At 37.2% G+C, this 23322-nt stretch overlaps 2 protein-coding genes across 18 annotated transcripts in view; one reads left to right on the top strand and one right to left on the bottom strand.

Annotated features, from left to right (window-relative positions):
* The window catches only part of LOC110445277 (C-Jun-amino-terminal kinase-interacting protein 3-like), a 103165-nt gene extending 91411 nt beyond the window's left edge, over positions 1-11754 (bottom strand). For 15 of the 17 annotated variants that reach the window (XM_021489800.1, XM_021489807.1, XM_021489804.1 and 12 more), the window contains exons 1-6: positions 11313-11754; positions 8443-8563; positions 8039-8109; positions 6146-6234; positions 4813-5090; positions 3223-3672 (exon numbers count right to left, since the gene is read on the bottom strand). In XM_021489800.1, the coding sequence (XP_021345475.1) occupies positions 3223-3672; positions 4813-5090; positions 6146-6234; positions 8039-8109; positions 8443-8563; positions 11313-11609 (1306 nt within the window). In that variant the 5' untranslated portion in view covers positions 11610-11754. The remainder of the gene's footprint in view (positions 1-3222; positions 3673-4812; positions 5091-6145; positions 6235-8038; positions 8110-8442; positions 8564-11312) is intronic. The other 2 variants (XM_021489815.1, XM_021489816.1) reach the window with 1 other exon arrangement.
* Positions 11755-11789: 35 nt separating this feature from the next.
* The window catches only part of LOC110445279, a 52052-nt gene continuing 40519 nt past the window's right edge, over positions 11790-23322 (top strand). Inside the window, exons 1-11 of the mRNA XM_021489819.1 lie at positions 11790-11992; positions 12521-12621; positions 13950-14019; positions 14716-14846; positions 15426-15514; positions 16534-16633; positions 18059-18102; positions 18671-18748; positions 19345-19538; positions 21563-21621; positions 21878-21984. Coding sequence (XP_021345494.1) covers positions 11824-11992; positions 12521-12621; positions 13950-14019; positions 14716-14846; positions 15426-15514; positions 16534-16633; positions 18059-18102; positions 18671-18748; positions 19345-19538; positions 21563-21621; positions 21878-21984 — 1142 coding nt within the window. The 5' untranslated portion in view covers positions 11790-11823. The remainder of the gene's footprint in view (positions 11993-12520; positions 12622-13949; positions 14020-14715; positions 14847-15425; positions 15515-16533; positions 16634-18058; positions 18103-18670; positions 18749-19344; positions 19539-21562; positions 21622-21877; positions 21985-23322) is intronic.

The following is a 23322-nucleotide window of genomic DNA, read 5'->3' as shown; positions in this document are numbered from 1 at the left end:
GTTAGACATCAGGAACAATAGGTTATGTACACGTTAGACATCAGGAACAATAGGTTATGTACACGTTAGACATCAGGAACAGTAGGTTATGTACATGTTAGACATCAGGAACAATAGGTTATGTACACGTTAGACATCAGGAACAATACTTCATCTTAATTAAATTCACGAATGAACATTTACGGTAATAAAACATTTCTAGCGAACAGTTGTAGAAACTGAAGAGAAAGATACGCCTATATCAGCAAATGTAGTTCTTCTATGAAGCAATGCAACTGGCATCACACACGTGTATAATCAAATCTCCCATTCAACAAGATATCGCAATTCAACACAAACACAGGTATGTTTTACTTACCCACAGCAGGTTCCCAAAGGAAAGCATTAAGTGAAGCAGAAATACCAGACATTACCAAAGTCAGGAAATCACTACCCCCCATGTCAATGGTTATATTAGTAGGGCCATACAGTTACAGGTTACTACATCATCAGTAAGACCAATAGGGGGACGAGAAATTAAACATTTAAACATGATTGTCCATCGTGTTAGCCTTAACTATGGAAACAAAAACAAACCAGCCTTTACTATGGAAACAAAAACAAACCCAAGTCAACAAAACTAACTAATAGTTTTTTATAGAGACCTATACTACCCCAACTTCAACTAGCTAGAATATCTAGAAACAATGTATATTGTATGACCTATACTACCCCATCTCCAACTAGCTAGAGTATCTAGAAACAATGTATATTGTATGACCTATACTACCCCATCTCCAACTAGCTAGAGTATCTAGAAACAATGTATATTGTATGACCTATACTACCCCATCTCCAACTAGCTAGAGTATCTAGAAACAATGTATATTGTATGACCTATACTACCCCATCTCCAACTAGCTAGAGTATCTAGAAACAATGTATATTGTATGACCTATACTACCCCATCTCCAACTAGCTAGAGTATCTAGAAACAATGTATATTGTATGACCTATACTACCCCATCTCCAACTAGCTAGAGTATCTAGAAACAATGTATATTGTATGACCTATACTACCCCATCTCCAACTAGCTAGAGTATCTAGAAACAATGTATATTGTATGACCTATACTACCCCATCTCCAACTAGCTAGAGTATCTAGAAACAATGTATATTGTATGACCTATACTACCCCATCTCCAACTAGCTAGAGTATCTAGAAACAATGTATATTGTATGACCTATACTACCCCATCTCCAACTAGCTAGAGTATCTAGAAACAATGTATATTGTATGACCTATACTACCCCATCTCCAACTAGCTAGAGTATCTAGAAACAATGTATATTGTATGACCTATACTACCCCATCTCCAACTAGCTAGAGTATCTAGAAACAATGTATATTGTATGACCTATACTACCCCATCTCCAACTAGCTAGAGTATCTAGAAACAATGTATATTGTATGACCTATACTACCCCATCTCCAACTAGCTAGAGTATCTAGAAACAATGTATATTGTATGACCTATACTACCCCATCTCCAACTAGCTAGAGTATCTAGAAACAATGTATATTGTATGACCTATACTACCCCATCTCCAACTAGCTAGAGTATCTAGAAACAATGTATATTGTATGACCTATACTACCCCATCTCCAACTAGCTAGAGTATCTAGAAACAATGTATATTGTATGACCTATACTACCCCATCTCCAACTAGCTAGAGTATCTAGAAACAATGTATATTGTATGACCTATACTACCCCATCTCCAACTAGCTAGAGTATCTAGAAACAATGTATATTGTATGACCTATACTACCCCATCTCCAACTAGCTAGAGTATCTAGAAACAATGTATATTGTATGACCTATACTACCCCATCTCCAACTAGCTAGAGTATCTAGAAACAATGTATATTGTATGACCTATACTACCCCATCTCCAACTAGCTAGAGTATCTAGAAACAATGTATATTGTATGACCTATACTACCCCATCTCCAACTAGCTAGAGTATCTAGAAACAATGTATATTGTATGACCTATACTACCCCATCTCCAACTAGCTAGAGTATCTAGAAACAATGTATATTGTATGACCTATACTACCCCATCTCCAACTAGCTAGAGTATCTAGAAACAATGTATATTGTATGACCTATACTACCCCATCTCCAACTAGCTAGAGTATCTAGAAACAATATACATTGTATGACCTATACTACCCCATCTCCAACTAGCTAGAGTATCTAGAAACAATGTATATTGTATGACATGCATAGCAGATGACAGAACATTGGTTCTATACTCTGTGTGTTCACATCCATCAGCTGTCATACTTCTACACCACATACTACTCATTACTACAAGTGATGACCTGAACAAGTGAACTACTGGTCATCCAGTTCTTCCTTTGACCTTTGACCTCTAATGGTTCAGTGACCCTTTGGGTCAGTTCCAAAATGGTGAAGTCACTATCTAGTGGTGTAGCATAGGCCCATACAGTTGTGAATCTATTGGACAATGCCAATGATTTCCTTATTTGCCCTTTGATTCAGTTGATCCTTTGACCTTTGATCATGACCTCTTATGGTACGTGATCAGTGACCCTTGGGGTCAGTTCCTCATTGGTGAAGTCACTATCCAGTGGTGTAGCTATTAGGTCCATGCAGTTTCAACAATGTTTAACAAGTTAAGGAATCTAATGGTCAATGATTTCCTTATTTGACCTTTGACCTATGACTCTGACCCTACTTTGATCCTCACTATGATTGATATATTAGTGTAGTGATACTTCACAAACTTTGTTCAGTTTCAGATATCAGCCTGAACCAGAAATAATTTTTCAGAAAGAAAACAAGTAGAATAAATTAATTGGTTGTTTCTGAAGTAAAAGATGCTTTTGTGACACTTTTGTTCATTTTCTACTTTTAACTATCGTTTTTTTTTTTGTTAGTTTAGATATAATTTAGGAAAATAGTATAAGACCATAATTGGACAGGGGAAGTATATCAGTGATAAAAATAATCTGTAACCCTGCTCTTTATAATGATAAAAAGTGCTCTAAAAAGAAGAGAAACTGGTGCTGAAAACATGTATGGCAGTGACAAGTGTATATGTAGACCAAGAATAACAGTAGGCAAACACACATCACAACACAAACTACAGTACATCAGGGGCAGATCACTCTCATTAATCGCCCATCGTTGAAGCACCGCGGAAACTTACCCGGAATTCTGTCCTCCTCAAACTCTGCCTCCTCGTGATCTATGCTATCAAACCTGACTCTCTCCTCCTCTGTACTACTCTGAGGGGTGGACGTGGCTATATGTGCTTCCGTCTTTTCAGGTGTTGTTTCTATCACAGAGTTATCTTCCCCTTGAGGAAGTATGACTGAAGATGCTGTTGTGTCGGATGTAGTTGCCTCTAATGCTTTGGTATTTGCTAATGTTTCTACAGAATGGCTTCGTTGGGAGTTTTCCGCCCTATCTATATGGTGTGGCGGGTCTGTATGCTTTGGTTCGGCTTCTCCAGCCCCTGTGTTATGAGACTCCGGCCTCCCTATACTGTTGTCTTGACTAGAATTGTCTTTATCCCCTTTACTAAGTTCTGAGTCTGTTACACCGTTTATTTGAACACTCGCGGGGGATTCTGAGGTGTTGGGTGGTGCACCGTCCTCTAATAGCAGAATGAGAAGACACAAAACCACTGATAACATGCAAAAATAAAAGCAAACCAAAAAGCTAAAACAGGAAAAGGAAAAATTCAAAACTTAAAATCATTGCTGGAGAAAAGGTTTCCAAATGTAAGGCATGTTCAGGCTGTAGCGGACATAAAGTCAGATTAACGTACAATGTGATCTTACTGTGCAATGGCCATGTCAGCAAAAGCACATAAAAGCCTGTCTGTAGTGCACCTTACCTTACACCGTATAGCGTTAACCCTGCCCTTACAATCTACCATTCTGACAAGCTTGCAGTCAGTACTTTTTCAAATTCCCTTCCAAAAATGTTTGTCATTCCATTTTTAATTTTTAGAGTTTCATCATCACTTTTGAGAAGACCAGATGATCAACAGTTTTTTTTCTAAAACAAACTTGGGTTCAAAAATTTATGGCATATTTCCTAGTTTTGTCATAGGAAAAAGAATCTTTAGATATTTGCTAAACTGTGCTTAAAATGAAAGTTTCATTAAGATTAAAAAGATATTCAACAACCTTAAGGCATTTCAAGCAAATCTGACTCCTCTAAATATTTGCTGACAATTAAGAAAGGAGTACAAGTGTATTTGATGATACTAGGGGATGCCTTACAGACAGGATATAGTGACACAGTAAACCACCACCACACGGAACATAGATCTTACAACATTCACAATTGAAATGAAACAATGACACAATACCAATAATGTAAATATGTGATTTCCCATACATGAAATAAGAAAATTGATCAGAAATCACTAAAACAGACAGTTCAGCTACATGTCAAAAGGAATAAAGTTAAATAACACTTCATATGAATATTTTGCTTACATTTTTTTTCAAAATACATAACATTAAAAGAACCTGGTCAAGGATAAGCCACATAGAATATTGGATGTAACGGTTAACCTTGCCCATATTTTTATCAGTAAATGTAAATCATAGTTATTGGGCCCGACAAATATTCACCTTTGACCTTTATATACCAATTCACTCTGTGTTGATTTTCTCCCCCTTTGTTTTTATACTGCATCATTACATTTATCACAATGTCTGCCCCCAATTGGATTCAACCTCTTGTTTAAGGGTAAAAATAAAATACAACACAGGGGACTTACTCGGTGTGGTACCAAATTCTTTCACCATTATATTGTCTGTGAGCTGTTCCTTGTCACATGTGCCGACCTTCTTGCCCGAGCGTCGTCTATCAGTGACGTCGGGCGAGTCAAGGTCCCCAAGCTCACTCTTCAGACTGATGTTCGAGTCTGCCGGGGTGCGAGGCGACATTATGTCCAGACAGTTCAGGCTGGGAGGGGTGCCACTCGACCTTAGAGGAGTTAAGTTCTGACCAGTAATCACCATACTAACTGGTCGAAGATTTGGCAACTGAAAGCCCCTGTTAAAATTCAAACATTCTTGTAATTTAAGTATGTCTCTAATGAAACAAAGGACACATGAAAAAACATGATTTACTTACATAAATTGCATTGTAGTATAACATATTGGAAATCTCTGTACAAGTAAAGGAAGCTGAATTGTGTAAATGTATTTCTGTTGCTTGTATACATTTCAATTTAACGTTTAAATTATAATTTTGATTCATTATACATGTATATTGTTTACACGGAAAATTTTAGGGCTAAAAAAGTAACAATATTGATCTAAGCAAATTCACAATCATACTTGTACACCTATATACCACCCAGTTATAAGTTTTGGTCCCACAAATACCTGCTACACCGTACCTTTCTGGGGTTTGTTACTAGCACTGTCAGAGACGTTGGTTTACTTACTTATTACGAGGACTGTCAGAGACATTGGTTTACTTACTTATTATGAGGACTGTTGGACCCTGCTACACCATACCTTTCTGGGGGTTGTTACTAGCACTGTTAGAGACATTGGTTTACTTACTCATTATGAGGACTGTTGGACCCTGCTACACCATACCTTTCTGGGGTTACTATTACTGTTAGAGACGTTGGTTTATTTACTTATTATGAGGACTGTTGGACCCTGCTACACCTTACCTTTCTGGGGTTTGTTACTAGCACTGTTAGAGACCTTGGTTTACTTACTTATTACGAGGACTGTTGGACCCTGCTACACCATACCTTTCTGGGGTTTGTTACTAGCACTGTTAGAGACGTTGGTTTACTTACTTATTATGAGGGCTGTTGGACCCTGCTACACCGTACCTTTCTGGGGTTTGTTACTAGCACTGTTAGAGACGTTGGTTAACTTACTTATTACGAGGACTGTCAGAGACATTGGTTTACTTACTTATTACGGGGACTGTTGGACCCTGCTACACCGTACCTTTCTGGGGTTTGTTACTAGTACTGTCAGAGACAATGGTTTACTTACTTATTACGAGGACTGTTGGACCCTGCTACACCTTTCCTTTCTGGGGTTTGTTACTAGCACTGTCAGAGACATTGGTTTACTTACTTATTACGAGGACTGTTGGACAACTCCAGTTTGTCTGTTCCCATCAAAATCTTTGTCCTCTCCATCTGGTCCATATGAGTACGAAACAACTGAGAAAGAAAGAGAACCTTTTTATCCACTAATAATATTACTTCTCTGTCATTGTATGGGAAATTAGCCAGGCTTTAATAGAACAATTATTACAGATTTCCGTGAAATGGTACACAACTACAAAGTTTCATTGAAAGCAATCTGGTAGTTTATTAGGGGAAGTTGTCATGACAATTTTATTTAAAATAAATGAGAAAACCTTTCAGGAAAGGAAACCAAAATTTGAATGCAGGTGCAGAACTATACATATGTACATTTAGGTGCTAATTATGTGTACAATTTACTGAAACCTAAATGGCAGCATACAGGAGTAACTATTGTAAGGAGTTTTCCCCCGTTATAACGGAACATGTCACTCATTTAATAGGAGAGGAAATTCACAAGTTTTGCCCGTTATAACGGAACATGTCACTCATTTAATAGGAGAGGAAATTCACAATGTTTTGCCCGTTATAACGGAACATGTCACTCATTTAATAGGAGAGGAAATTCACAATGTTTTGCCCGTTATAACGGAACATGTCACTCATTTAATAGGAGAGGAAATTCACAATGTTTTGCCCGTTATAACGGAACATGTCACTCATTTAATAGGAGAGGAAATTCACAATGTTTTGCCCGTTATAACGGAACATGTCACTCATTTAATAGGAGAGGAAATTCACAATGTTTTGCCCGTTATAACGGAACATGTCACTCATTTAATAGGAGAGGAAATTCACAATGTTTTGCCCGTTATAACGGAACATGTCACTCATTTAATAGGAGAGGAAATTCACAATGTTTTGCCCGTTATAACGGAACATGTCACTCATTTAATAGGAGAGGAAATTCACAATGTTTTGCCCGTTATAACGGAACATGTCACTCATTTAATAGGAGAGGAAATTCACAATGTTTTGCCCGTTATAACGGAACATGTCACTCATTTAATAGGAGAGGAAATTCACAATGTTTTGCCCGTTATAACGGAACATGTCACTCATTTAATAGGAGAGGAAATTCACAATGTTTTGCCCGTTATAACGGAACATGTCACTCATTTAATAGGAGAGGAAATTCACAATGTTTTGCCCGTTATAACGGAACATGTCACTCATTTAATAGGAGAGGAAATTCACAATGTTTTGCCCGTTATAACGGAACATGTCACTCATTTAATAGGAGAGGAAATTCACAATGTTTTGCCCATTATAACCGAACATGTCACTCATTTAATAGGAGAGGAAATTCACAATGTTTTGCCCGTTATAACGGAACATGTAACTCATTTAATAGGAGAGGAAATTCTCAATGTTTTGCCCATTATAACCGAACATTTCTCTCATTTAATAGGAGGGGAAATTCACAATGTTTTGCCCGTTAAAACGGAACATGTCACTCATTTAATGGGAGAGGAAATTCACAATGTTTTGCCCGTTATAACGGAACATGTCACACATTTAATAGGAGAGGAAAATCACAATGTTTTGTCTGCAAGTGCACAACTAAACCAGACTGAACATTTGTTCAATGTTTCAACTAAAATCAGTCTGATAGTTTAACAATAATTATACATGTTGTGACAAGTTTCTAATTAAAGAGGCAGAGCTTTTGAAAGGGGAATTCGAAGGGATAAGTGCAGGTACAAAACTTAATGTACTTGTGTATACCAAATTTGATCAAAAGTCTGTCATTTATTTAAGGAGATGTCTGGACAGAAGTTTCATTGACAGACAAAGAGTCAGTCTACTGGCATGGCCAGTATATATACCCCCCTCTAACGTCTATCATGTGTAGTCGTAAATTCCCGACAATCTTTACCTCGGTGTATCTTTCGTGGAGTTTTGTATATTCTTTCTTCCATTCACTATCCTTCTCTTCCATTCTTAACACTGAAATTAAAATTATTTTTATTACTGAGTTGAGCAGGAAGAAGCAAATGCTAGCTTTTATAAAATCATACACTTAACACATGTCTTTATGAACTCAAGGAGACCTAGATGCAATTACTTTGCTATGGTATAATTTTTCATAAAGTTTGAGGTTCATGAAACGTTTCATTGCCAGGAGAAACAAAGACATTAATGACTTTTAAGAATTCAAAATAAGTGTTTGTACTTAATGAATATTTAATAGTATTTTTTTTAATCTGGAGAATTTGTTACCAGTGTTGTCACTAAGGAAGTTATTGGCTAATTAACAATTAAGTGTTAAATGACAAGTACCGTGATCGGATGCATTCTTGGCCTTGAGTTCCAGCATGCGGACTACAGACTCCATGCTTTCCACTTTTTCTTCATGTTCCTTTTTCTGGCCCTCCACACCATCCTCCAGCTCAAGGTATTTCTGTAACAAATGTACGATATGAAATAAGGTCTGATCTCAAATCTATATTTTTAAATTGAAATCAAATCAATATTATATATTAACATGTAGATCTTCAACCCTTTAAAATACCTAGTGTTTGTATACTTTATTTCAGAGTTAATTATTTCAGAGTTAATTATTTCAGAGTTAACACTCCCCTATAAAACTCAAAAGCGTGATGGGAAAGTGTAATACAGAACGAAAATAAATAGATACCATATTTACAATGTATACCTTTCCCAAAAATGGTTGACCCCCATTTGAAGTAGATTTTTAATGTGGTCTCAGGTTATCCTATTGGAATGCAGATTGTAGCCGTAGTTAATTAAGACACAGAACTCACCGCTGAGCACACTACTCGTTACTGAGCTATTTTAAATTGGCAGGCTTATGATTCTACATACATGTAATCACAGGCACTTGTAAACATGTATACGGTGCAAGTGTATTGCAAACACATGAATACAGTATTCACGTATACAGTACACAGGTGTACAAGTATAAGTAGTGAACATGCACAGCGTACACGGTATACATCTGTAGAGTGATAGCGATTTTTTTCACTCAGTTTTACTGACAAATACAGGCAGTTTCCCCTGGCTAAAAAGTGCATTATTTCCCAAAATGGAAAAAAAAAAGAGAAATGTATTCCCAATTTCAATACAAATAATGCTATATTTTCCCAATTCATAAATTAAAGGAACTGCAGGCTGTTGTAAAATTTAGGTAACAAAAACACTGAGTTATAATTATTATATATAAATACACATAGTATAAATGTACGGTATAGAGTACATGTACATTGTACATATTATATATACATGCATGTTTATGAAAATATGTCCTGGTTTAATTTTAAGGCAGGAAGTTCAAATTCACTACAGAGGCAGAACAACCAAATAAACATGCTCCGTTTGATTTTTTTTATAAATCTTAGCTCATATTACATTATTATAATTACAACAAGAAGCATGGTTTTGGTTTTGCTTTGGTTTTATTTTGTTTAATGTCCTATTAACAGCTTAGGTCATTTAACCCTTTCAACCCTATGTAACTTGAGTAGACTCTACCATTCATTGATATGGATGAGTTGATTATGGTCTACAGTGGTGAAAGGGTTAATTATAAATTATAAGGACATGTCTCTTTGTGTGTTGTGTATATATGTGTGCATAAAACATGGTATGAATGCATGTGTGTATATTGATGATCATGAATATTTTATCACAATCTGTTTATATTTGTATGCTCATGAATAACTCGTGTTTGCATATTCTCATGCATGTTCACAAATCATGTTTGGTCAATTATTGAACTTGGGATGTATTGTCAATGAAACAATAAAATAATATTGATGACAGCACTCAATCAAAGTCTATTTGGTGATTGATATAAGGCTATTTACAGTACCATATTAAGTGAACTGTGAATTGTCACACACTGACAAATACAATAAAAGGTTCATAGGGCCTGTGTCACGTATATGAAATTTTGTACCACTTTCGGGATAGAAATGTGGGGTCACGGTCATCCATTTGAACAAACTTGATAGCTAGCTATATATAGTCAACTGTTCAAGCAAGATTGATACAACTACAAACCAAAATACGTGTACCATGTTCTATGCCCCTTGATTTAGAAGTTGATTTTATACAACTGACACCTAAGAAATTCAGTCTTTCACCAAAAAAGCAAGTGCTCTACATGAACTATTAAGACAGTGGTGGATCAAGAGGTTTTTTTGGGGCTTCAGGAAACCCCCCTACCCTAAGAATTTTCTTTAAAAAAACATGTGTTTTCAGCATTTTCCTCAATTTTCCCACACTTGAAATTTAAACCCCCCTTGAAATTTGGAAACCCCTCCAGATAGGTCTCTGGAACCGCCACTGCAAGATGCTAGGTTTAATGATTTGTTGGGAGATGCATACATGTATGTAGTTTACAGATGCATGATTATATTACATCACTGCAAATGCAAAGGCATGTATAAGAATTTGTGCTACAGCTAAGATAACTAAGCCAAATAGTTTTTTCTCTATATGTTGAAATGTTTTATCACATGCAGACACATACAAAGATTCTACAACAGCATCCAGATGAGTCATAACTTGTGTGTGTTTGTTAAACAAACATATTTTCCTTTGCTTCAGCTATTATCAAATTGATTGACTGGAGTCATAACTTGTGTGTGTTTGTTAAACAAACATATTTTCCTTTGCTTCAGCTATTATCAAATTGATTGACTGGATTGCTTAAAGCACTGAATTATAGCACACAATACAAGTTATTCAATTTTTATTGCAATACCAAAATGGAAATCATTTCAGTCAAACATAAATATTTTTGAACGTTGACTGATATAAACTTTCTGTAAAACCTCACACACATTTGCAAATTGGAATTGTTTTCGGGCTCAACATTTCACAATCAAGGGCAACTTATGAATTTAACAAGACATTAAAGTGGATATTCAAGATGGCATTTGTGCAGTAAGCTTTTTCTCATGCAAATGTCACAAAAACCTTCTGCCAAAATATAGACACCCACAGCTCTGTTACAATAATGTAATGTAAAAATATTAATTTATTCAGAACAGCATGACCAATATTTATATGAACTTGTAAATTTCCAAATCTTCAAAAGATATTGCACGTAAACACCATCTATAATGTATAGAAATTACTATGAACGGACATTAAAACGTGGACGATATCATAATTCATTATACCTGTTCGGCAGCCTTCCGGAGCTGCTTTTCTCTTTCATATTGGGTAAGCAGCTGTTCATTGTCGTCTCTTAGTAGTTCTAACTCAACTTCGCTCTCCTGTTTGTCGGAGAGTGCTTGATCTAATCCTTCAAGGAGTGCAACAGTCAGTGGCATAAGTTCCTTCACAACATCCTCGTCATATTTCTTTATCATACGTTCAAATTCTTTGTAAACGTTGGTCGCAAGAGACGACACCTTTTCTGACATAACATGCCCTTCCTCAGTAGTTCCATAAACCGTCTCTGATATTGCAGCCATGGTTACGTGAGGGGGGTGCTACCTATAGGGGAAATCTACACCCCTAGATTAGGAGAGAGGGACGAGATCAAAACACAGGAAATGATTGAATATTTGACGTATGCGTCTTTCCTCTCTCCTCCATCTTGCAAAAGTGACGGATTATCATGTGACGCAATGCGCATGTGCAAACTATTGTTTCCGGTTTGGTGGTATTTACAAACAAGTCGGGAAGATGGCTGCTCGTATTCACCGCCTTGGGAAATTAAGCGGCTTGCTTCGTCCTTCATCGCCTGTCATATCCTTTAACACCACATGGAGTCGAAGATATGCAAAGGGATTGAATGGTAGCACTATCAGGATAGGATGCTCGTCGGGATTCTGGGGCGATACGGCCGTTTCTGGTAGCTGTCATATTTCTAACTAACAACTTACCGGCAAATGCAAACACATGTCCAAAGTTCAATCAAACGAAAACGTGTTTACTCTAGTTAAATCACTTGTCAAATAAGCGCCGTGCAAACTTCTTGACAAGGAAAATATATCTTGATGTTTAAATAAATTAAATATATAAAGTTATATTATCATTTTTGTGTATTTATTGTAGGCGTAGCTATATTATATATATATATCATTACAAAATTATATGATATTAAACACGTGTATCATGGTGATATATATTGTTTGAGCCATTTTATAAGTGCATGTAAGGAATATGTAATCTTATTTCTGATTTATAAATTGCTAAAAAAATATGTGTATTAATAAATGTTGATGAGACTGAGAGTGAAAAATTCTAGTTTCTGTGGTGACAGCTTGCTCGCAACTCAAGAAAAAAAGTAGTAAACTTGTACATTGTACCAAAGAATTAGACTATCTAAGTCTGTGATTGTACCTATCAACTTGATACATTTCTTGTTTCATATTTTCAGCACCACAGCTGATATATGGAGGGAAAATTGATTACTTGGTGTCAGATTATTTGTCAGAAATCACAATGTCTTTGATGACAGCTGCAAAAAATAAAAATCCTGTAAGTAATTACGTAAGATTATAACATGGTACTTTACATGGAAAATAAAATATATATATATAAAATACACAGTGATATCTTTGCTCCCTGTTTTGATGAAATCAGCTGAAATTTGGTTTCACATTTGTTTCTCTCCCAAAAGAATTTTGTTGCACTTGATTTCCTCCTAGCTAAATGTATTTATCAAAAATAAAAGGAACACCAAATTCAAATTATACCAACATAACATTATCTGAATCAATTAAATATTTCACTCCCTGTATTTGTCATAACACAGTCTCCCCTCCTAACAGATAAGTGGTCAAGATAACTTGATAACAATGCGGTGCAGTGATCATGCTTTAAGCTTACTGGTAGACACTTGTAAAATGAAAAAAATAGGACGGGAAGGGAGGGTGGTGTCATAAATATAATGGAAAATGAAATATAGTGATTTGTGCCCGGCAAGCCTCCAGCCCCTCAGCCTAATATGGAAGTCTTGCTTATATGGAAAAAATGATAATATAACATCTAATTATGATATAAGTATACGTATACATCCTATTGCTAAAATATTTATACCCCCGCAACAAATTTAGGAGGGGGGTATACTGGAATCACCCTGTCTTGTCTGTCATTCGCAGTAACTTGTCCGGAAAACTCCTCCTTAACTAATCGATGGATTTCAATGAAACTTGCATGAATGATTGGTATCTTATGTAAATGTGCACTGGCATTTTAATTTTGGATTTCCACCCTTTTTGATGAAGTTATGCCCCTTTGTGCGAAATACTTGTCCATGCAACTCCTCCTTAACTAGCTGATGGATTTCATTGAAACTTGCATGAATGATTGGTACCTTATGTAAATGTGCACTGGCATTTTAATTTTGGATTTCGACCCGTTTTTGATGGAGTTATGCCCCTTTGTGCGAAATACTTGTGACTGGTGGGGAGACTATATTGCTTTGCCTCAGTAAGCCTTTAGCTTACCGTTCTAGTTTATATTGGAGCGGGCGTATTAGTCAGTCTTTAGCTTACAGTTCTAGTTTATATAGGAGCAGGCATATTAGTCAGTCTTTAGCTTACAGTTCTAGTTTATATAGGAGCGGGCGTATTAGTTAGCCTTTATCTTACAGTTCTAGTTTATATAGGAGCGGGCATATTAGTCAGTCTTTAGCTTACAGTTCTGGTTTATATAGGAGCTGGCGTATAAGTCAGTCTTTAGCTTACAGTTCTAATTTACCCTTCATGAATATGTTAAGTGAAGTGTCTGCACAACAACATTCAGGTTATATTAACTTAAGTATTATCATATGATTTATCGTTATGTCATAAAATCTGATTCAGGAGATGGGCTATGCTCCAGATTTTGTCTTGGCGTCCACAGCACCTTATGTTAAAGAAATTAAAAAGAGAGGTAAGCTGGTGTATTTCATTATTTGCTGTATGAGGCTTTTATGATATAGTATCATGTATATATAATACCTGTTCATGGTGTTGGTTTATACAGTATCAGGTATATATAATACCTGTTCATGGTGTTGGTTTATACAGTATCAGGTATATATGATATGTACAAACAGTATCAGGTATATATAGTACCTGTTCATGGTGTTGGTTTATACAGTATTAGGTATATATAATACCTGTTCATGGTGTTGGTTTATACAGTATCAGGTATATATAATACCTGTTCATGGTGTTGGTTTATACAGTATTAGGTATATATAATCCCTGTTCATGGTGTTGGTTTATACAGTATCAGGTATAAATAATACCAATTCATTGTGTTGGGTTATACAGTATCAGGTATATATGATATGTACAAACATTATCAGGTATATATAATATGTACAAACAGTATCAGGTATATATGATATGTACAAACAGTATCAGGTATATATGATATGTACAAACAGTATCAGGTATATATAATATGTACATACAGTATCAGGTATATGTAATACGTACATACAGTATCAGGTATATATAATACGTACATACAGTATCAGGTATATATAATACGTACCTGTTAATGGTGTTGGTTTATTGTTTGATTGGGGTTTCAGATTGTACATCGATTATTTATGTACTATATCCTGTTTACTTGAAGGTATCCGTGTTATAAGTAACGCTGGAGGTACCAACCCTCAGGCTTGTGCTGCTGCCCTGCGTGAAGTCTGTCGGAAGGCCTCGGTTGACCTGAACATTGCTGTTGTCACGGGCGATGACCTGATGCCAAAGGTGAACATATTGGGTTATAATGTTTAAGTTATTCCCTGCATTGTTTGGCAGGGAACATTTTAAATCATAAATGGTTACACCCATGACATTGCCTGTACATGTATATTAAACTCTACAAACGAAATGTCCCCAATGTTAAGACTTTTTGCTGCTCAATTGACTTGTTGGTCCATTATGTATGCTTTTGAAGATCTGTAGGAACTGTTGCCCTCTGCTCATACTTGGGTAAAAGTTTTATCACAGGAGCTTTACTTGTTTATAAAGACCGGGTATGTATTTTTGATACCCTAATACCACCCCGCAGTATACTGGAATCTCTATCTGTCTGTCTGTCAATTTTTTATTTTTTTTTAAATCGTACGATAGTAGAACCATAGTATAATGAGGAGCTGTATTTTAATCACGTAGTCCACTTCATCATGTATGCCAATTTTAGTGCTGATATTAAAAAATAATAATTGGTACATGTAATATTACAGGGGTTATTCATTGTATAAAAATATCACACATGGCCACCGAGCGCTACTGTAAACTGCTACGTTATCTTGGTTGACATTATCATTATTTCCTCTATCACAGTGCTCTGAAATAGATGAACAAGGATACAAAGAGATGTTTTCTGGAACAAAGTTCCCCAGCACAGTCAACAGCATGAATGCATATCTTGGGTAAGAAAGATAATTTTTTCAAGTGATTTTTAGCTCACCTGGCCGTGGTGCGGCATCCGTCTGTCGTCCGTCCGTTGTCAGGCGTCAATATTTAACTTTAAACAACTTCTTCTTAATAACCAAAAGGCTTAGGGTGATGATATTTGGCCAGAAGCAAACTGGGATAAAGGTCTACCAAGTTTGTTCAAATAAATGACCTTCACTTATATTCAAGGTCACAGGGGTCAAATATATTTAAAAACATTAAACGGCTTCTTCTGAATAACCAAAGGGTCCAAGGTAATTGATATTTTACCAGAAGCCTGCTGGGTTGAAAAAAATAAACTCTGTTCAACTTAATGCCCTTGTTCAACATTATAGGTGTCAGGCATCATATGTTTAAATCTTTTAATAGGTTCTTATGAATCAAACACTGATATTTTGCCTGTAGCTGTATTTTAGTCCACTTTTAAGATTACAAGTATGAGATTAATACCAGGTGAGCGATTCAGGCCCATTGGGCCTCTTGTTTGTTAAGGGTTCCAAAATGATATTACACTTATAATGTATAAGAGAGATAACTCTAACACAACTCAAGCATTTAAATATGTAAGGAAGACAACTCTCACACAACTCGCACACAGGATATATTTGGTAATATATATATATATATATATTATATAAAGTAAAAATTCTTAACAACGAGTCTTTAGTACTTTCATCTCTTTTAGGAGATTCTTCAGACTGTTTATTTCAAATAAACAGTCTGAAGAATCTCCTAGAAGAGATGAAAGTACTAAAGACTCGTTGTTAAGAATTTTTCTTTATATAATATTTATTCGTCCGTAAGGATCATTTTTCTGATTTATAATATATATATAGCCTTGAATGAGTTACAACACCTCCTGTTATCAGATTGTTTCGACTGTGCAAAATGTCTCGGAGTGTATTCTGAGACGTTATCATCCCTTTAACTTTATCATCCTGTACAATTTTGTAAAATGATAAATTTATCACCAATATGTTTGTTTTATTTCCAGTGCTGGGCCGATAGCACGTGCTCTAGATCTTGGTGCAGACATTGTAGTTACAGGCCGGTGTACAGACAGTGCTCTTGTCTTAGCCCCTCTCCTACACAAGGTAACTCCTCCCACACAAGGTAACTCCTCCTACACAAGGTAACTCCTCCTACACCAGGTTACTCCTCCTACACAAGGTAACTCCTCCTACACCAGGTTACTCCTCCTACACAAGGTAACCCCTCCTACACCAGGTTACTCCTCCAACACAAGGTAACTCCTCCTACACCAGGTTACTCCTCCTACACAAGGTAACTCCTCCTACACCAGGTTACTCCTCCTACACAAGGTAACTCCTCCCACACAAGGTAACTCCTCCTACACCAGGTTACTGCCCTACACAAGGTAACTCCTCCCACACAAGGTTACTCCTCTTACACAAGGTAACTCCTCCCACACAAGGTAACTCCTCCTACAACAGGTTACTCCTCATACACACGGTAACTCCTCCCACACAAGATAACTCCTCCTATACAAGATAACTCCTCCTACACAAGTTAACTCCTCCTACACAATGTAACTCACTTGAGAAACAAAATCTTTCAAAATTGTCCTGCAGGTAGGGCGTAAGAATTGTACCTGCTGCCCCCAATTGCATGATCGTAAGAGGACCTTATCTCTTCTCTCCTTTCTAAATAACTTTCTTCTTCCTAATGTCTCCCTTGACAATGCCTCACTTTTGGCCATTTGTTGAGCGTTCGCCCCTGTGAGGAAGGCTTTGGGTTCTGTCCCCTGGCCGAGACATACCAAAGTCTTTAAAAATGGTAGTTTATACTCCTGCTTAACGCTCAGCAAATTAGGAGTGGGACGACTGGTTCGCCCGTTGTCAGTATAATGTGACCGGGTGGGGCGTCCTGCTGGGTGTCTTCGGCAGTATGTTTCAGTGAGGTAGCACTATAAAGTCGGCATCAGTTCCGCGCTATCACAAGGAGACAAACACGAACATATCGCAGCTTCCCAAAATACACACACATACACTACACGCATGCATCTTGCACACAGGGGAGGCCGTCCTTAAATGACCTTAGCTGTTAATAGGACGTTAAACAAAATCAAACAAACAAACAAACAAACTTTCAAAATTAATGATTTGCCAATGATTATGTTAATTTTGCTTTGAATGGAGATGATTAAACTTTTCTTATCAATATATTTGCTGACAATTTACATGTTTTTTTTACTTCATGTCATTGTGAGGTGAAAAATATTTATAATTTGTGAATTTACTTTTGACTGAGTTACTTCAGCTTTAAGATTAATTACCAAATTGGACATCTGTATAAACTTTGATACAGTTACCTCCTTTAGAGAAAATCTGTAGGAAACCTGTTATTTTATGAAAGATATTTACAAGAACTTGAACTTTGAGCAAAATTTCCCAATTTCTTCAGGTCCAATTCAAAATATAAATTTGGAATTTCAAAAAAAGTTTCTCTGCGATGAGTAAGAGAGACAATGACTTTTGATATGCTTGTTTTTGTTTTAGTTTCAGTGGAAAATGGATGAGTTTGATAAGCTTGCTGCTGGCAGGTATGTACGACAATAGTCTACTACAATTATTACATTACATGAAATTAAGTGATGCACAGTTTCAGAATAAACAAAAAGAAAACATTTCTCTCATAAAGTTCTATTAAACAAATGATGATGTACCATGACAAGTGTAGCTAGGTGTCACTCTGACCCAAAGTCACCGACCAGGTAACAAGTGTAGCTAGGTCTCACTCTGACCAAAAGTCACTGACCAGGTAACAAATGTAGCTAGGTCTCACTCTGACCCAAAGTCACCGACCAGGTAACAAGTTTAGCTAGGTTTCACTCTGACCCAAAGTCACCGACCAGGTAACAAGTGTAGCTAGGTTTCACTCTGACCCAAAGTCACCGACCCGGTAACAAGTGTAGCTAGGTCTCACTCTGACCCAAAGTCACTGACCAGGTCAGGTCTATATAAGGAGATCTGAGGTTTTATTTACACTGATGATTAAACAGGGGAGAAACATCCATCAGTTTTTTGGTGGTTATTTTTCATGTTTATTTTACTCACATTTTGAATTAAAACAACACACTTTTGACCTCATGGTGATTGTACCTGTTATAGTCTGGCTGGACATCTGATAGAATGTGGCGCCCAGGTGACCGGAGGTATCTTCACAGATTGGCACAAGGTTGAAAACTGGTAAGTGTAAGTTCTTGAAGTCGACACACTCAAATGGATTCTTTAAGTGATTTTTTGTATATATGGAAACAAATTCAGGAGTGCAACACAAATTTATTAAATATGGGTCACTGTGACCTATATTTTGAACTTCATCGACTTCAGTCAGAATTTTGTTTAGGCCCATTTCAATTAAAGCTGGAGCTGGGGCATATGAATGTTTTGCAAATATTTCCTAGTTTGAAAGAATTCATATTCTCAATTTCTTGTTTTAAGCTCACCTGACATTATAAGTGTCTGTGAGCTTGATATGGTGTCGTCTGTCATCCATCAATTTGTTTTTTTGCGATTCTTCTAAAGAACTGGAAGACCTAGGATCATGATATTTTGCCAGTAGGTACACCTAAGATGGAGTGTTATAAATTTTACTTACTTAAAGGTAGCAAGGTGGCATGCTGGTAGGTAGATGGGGGGTTACCAAGTTTGTTTATATGACATTGAACTTTCTTCAAAACAACCTGAATGACTAGGGTGATGATACCAATGTTTGGCCAGTAGGGTACTGGTTTGCAGTATTGCTTTTAATGAGAATATGTTGTCATGATTGCTTGCACTAGGGATAACATTGGATTTCCCATCGTGGAGTGTGATGCTGACGGAGGGATCATTGTAACTAAACCTGCTGGTACCGGGGGTCTGGTATCCACGGCAACGGTGTCAGAACAGCTACTATACGAGATTGGGGACCCAGCTCACTACTTCCTGCCAGACGTGGTGTGTGATTTCACAGGGGTCAACCTTACTGACTTAGGTAAGTTAATGTATTACATACACACAGGGAACCATTCCTGTGCCATTTGATCTGTTTCTGTTTTCTTCCATATTCTTGAGTAAATGGAATAATTTTATGTACATGTAGTACACGAAAAGTCAAAAGTGTTATCACCGACATTAGTTATATAGTCAGCTACCCTATAAGGGGTTAGCTCCTAATTACCAAAAAAAAAAAAATTTAATGCATTATTCAAGAAAATATTTTATCTGATAAGGAAACAGTTTGTAGCTCTCATGTGGTGACCATCATACCTGCCCATTCGAAGGATTCTATTGCACAAAATTTGCATCCTGGTTTTTTTTCTGCTTAGTGTGCATAAAGCACATGACAGTGATTGTATTGGCCCTTTTAAGTCATTTAAGCTATTTTGATCCAGCTCTGCTGTTGACTTCTATTGAAACCAATCATATTTATTGATTATCACTGTTGCAACTGTGCCAACACTTAAACATGTGATTGGGACATGTCCTTTCCCTATTTTTAGCTCACCGGGTCCAAAGGACCAAGGTGAGCTTATGCCATACCGTGGCGTCCGTCGTCCGTCTGTCAACAATTTCTTTAAACGACTTCTTCTTCTCAACCACCTATTGGAATTTAGCTAAATTTGACTGGAAGCATCCCTAGCTGGTGGGGATTCAAAATTGTACAAATGATGGGGCTGACCCCCCAGGGGGCTGAGGGGCGGGGCAATAAGGGGTCAATTTGGCTATATTGCATTAAGCGACATCTTCTCTGGAACTAAGAGATGGATATCAACCATATTTGACTGGAAGCATCCCTAGCTGGCGGGGATTCAAAATTGTACAAATGGTGGGGCTGATCCCTGTGGGGGCTGAGGGGCGGGGCCAAAAAGGGTTATTTAGCTATATTGCTTTAAGCAACTTCTACTCTGGAACTAAGAGATAGATATCAACCATATTTGACTGGAAGCATCCCTAGCTGGTGGGGATTCAAAATCGTACAAATGATGGGGCTGACCCCCCAGGGGGCTGAGGGGCGGGGCAATAAGGGGTCAATTTTGCTATATTGCATTAAGCGACATCTTCTCTGGAACTAAGAGATGGATATCAACCATATTTGACTGGAAGCATCCTTAGGTGGTGGGGATTCAAAATTGTACAAATGGGGCTGAGGGCTGAGCCAAAAGGGGGCAATTTGGCTATATTGCTTTAAATGACTTCTTCCGAAAAATATACCATGGATATTGATCATATTTGGTCGGAAGCATTCATGGGAGGCAGGGATTCAAAATTGTACAAATGGTGGGGCTGAACCCCCAGGCTAAGGGGTGGGGTCATTTTTTTTTTTTACTTGGAAATGGTTGAGATCCCAACCATATAACCATATATACAATTGTTGAGTATAACGAGAGGAATGCACATTTGCTTCCAGGATCACCCTAGGGTCTGGCCCCACCCTTGGAGACTTAACCCCTGGGTCATAACTTTGAAACGGTTGAGATCCCCCCCCCAAAACTTAATATACAAATGCTGGGCAAAAAGAGACAAATGCAGTCATGATATTAGAATTGATCCTGGGGTCTGGTCACAACACTAGGGACCTAGTTTCTGAGTCACAGCTTGGAAACAGTTGAGATCCCAACCCCATAACCTTACATAAAATTGCTGGGCATAAACAATCAAATACAGATATGCTACAAGGATTGGCCTTGAGGTCTGGCATATTCCGTTGGATCTCATTTGGAGAATACTTTGCCATGATTGCTTAGATATCCAGGTGAGCGATACAGGCCCTCTGGGCCTCTTGTTCAATTGGCCAAGAGATTCAGAAGACATCCATCCTATTTATGATACTGTTGTATTACGGAAATTAGCTAATTCGTGAGAATACATGTTGTTTTTAGCTTTGAAGCAGTCGAAGTTGACACCTGTCACGTTGGCTGCTGATCTTTAGAAAATCAGACCAAGTGACAGCTCTAAACCAATGATTTCTGGATGTTTTCGTCCAAGCTGTAATGTAATACATGTATCTGTTTGCAGGCAAGGACAAGGTGCTAGTTGAAGGGGTCAAGGGGAGACCGCCCACTGCAGACTACAAAGTAAAATGTTTGTCTAATCTCTAATAGATGTAACATAATAGATATTGATTTTTTGAAATTTACAGGTATACCATAGAATACTGCTAACATTTTTTTTATCAAGTTATTTCAGAAAATCGAAATTTCATTGTGTTTCTGATCATGATCAGTTCCTCTGAATTTAATGATTACATGTGTGTGACCTTCTTCAAAGATCAGGTTATTTGTCAGAAAATGATGTCAAGTCTAACCAGGTTTGCCTTTGTTTAACACTTAGGTGTGTGCGACCTACTTAGACGGGTACAGGTGTACTGCTGTGGCAGGTGTGGCTGGACCAAGCAGTAAAGCTAAAGCAGAGAAAACAGCCGAGGCTATAATCAAGAGGTAATACAGTGTACAGCTGAGGCTATAATCAAATAATACAGTGTATAGCTGAGGCTAAAATCAAGTAATACAATGTATAGCTGAGGCTATAATCAAGTAATACAGTGTACAGCTGAGGCTATAATCAAGAAATACAGTGTATAGCTGAGGCTATAATCAAGAGGTAATACAGTGTACAGCTTAGTGTATAGCTGAGGCTATAATCAAGTAATACAGTGTATAGCTGAGGCTAAAATCAAGTAATACAGTGTATAGCTGAGGCTATAATCAAGTAATACAGTGTAGAGCTGAGGCTAAAATCAAGTAATTCAGTGTATAGATGAGGCTATAATCAAGTAATACAGTCTACAGCTGAGGCTATAATCAAGAAACACAGTGTATAGCTGAGGCTACAATCAAGTAATTCAGTGTATAGCTGAGGCTATGATCAAGTAATACAGTGTACAGCTGAGGCTAAAATCAAGTAATACAATGTATAGCTGAGGCTAAAATCAAGTAATACAGTGTACAGCTGAGGCTTAAATCAAGAAATACAGTGTATAGCTGAGGCTATAATCAAGAGGTAAAACAGTGTAGATGTAGCCACTTAAAAAAAAGTATTTCTGAAATAGACGGGTGCTTTACCAAAACATATCTCACCTATGTTTTACAAGATTTTCTTTTTGTTCCTTTTTCCATAAATTCATTCTGTGAATTGATCATGAAGTAAAATAGGATTAAATGGTCTTTTTTCGGTCACCTGAGCTTTGCTCAAGTGACCTATTCTAATCGCTTTTCGTCCGTCGTTGTCCGTCGTCCGTCGTGCGTAAACTTTTACATTTTCAACTTCTTCTCAAGAACCAGTGGATGATTTTTTTCAAACTTGGTCAGAATCATCCTTGGTAGATGAGGCTTCAAAATTGTAAAATTGGGATTCCTACCCCAACCCCTGGGGCCAGGGCGGGGCCCCAAAGGGAAAATTAATCAATATTTCAAAAATCTTCTTCTCCAGACTCAGAGGTACTACAGTGATTTTCTCTATGTGGAAAGAAAGATCATCAGGGGCTTTACTTAAATTGTAAATTTCAGGACCCCCGAGCTATCCGTTCTCCCTTGGGGAGGGGGTAAAGTTTACTATAGTTTATATAGGGAAATAACACTTTTGGGTATATTTTGACAACTTTCTGTAGGAAATTATTTTTACTTGGTGAGAATTATCCTTGGAGGTAGATGGTTTCAAATTGTAAAATTGAGATTCCTACCCCGACCCCTGGGGCCAGGGCGGGGCCCCAAAGGGAAAATTAATCAATATTTCAAAAATCTTCTTCTCCAGACTCAGAGGTACTACAGTGATTTTCT

This window comes from Mizuhopecten yessoensis, unplaced genomic scaffold, assembly GCF_002113885.1.
Source record: "Mizuhopecten yessoensis strain PY_sf001 unplaced genomic scaffold, ASM211388v2 scaffold2159, whole genome shotgun sequence".
Taxonomy (NCBI): domain Eukaryota; kingdom Metazoa; phylum Mollusca; class Bivalvia; order Pectinida; family Pectinidae; genus Mizuhopecten; species Mizuhopecten yessoensis.
The sequence above is the reverse complement of the archived record's forward strand: the minus strand, read 5'-3'. Positions and strand labels throughout refer to the sequence as shown.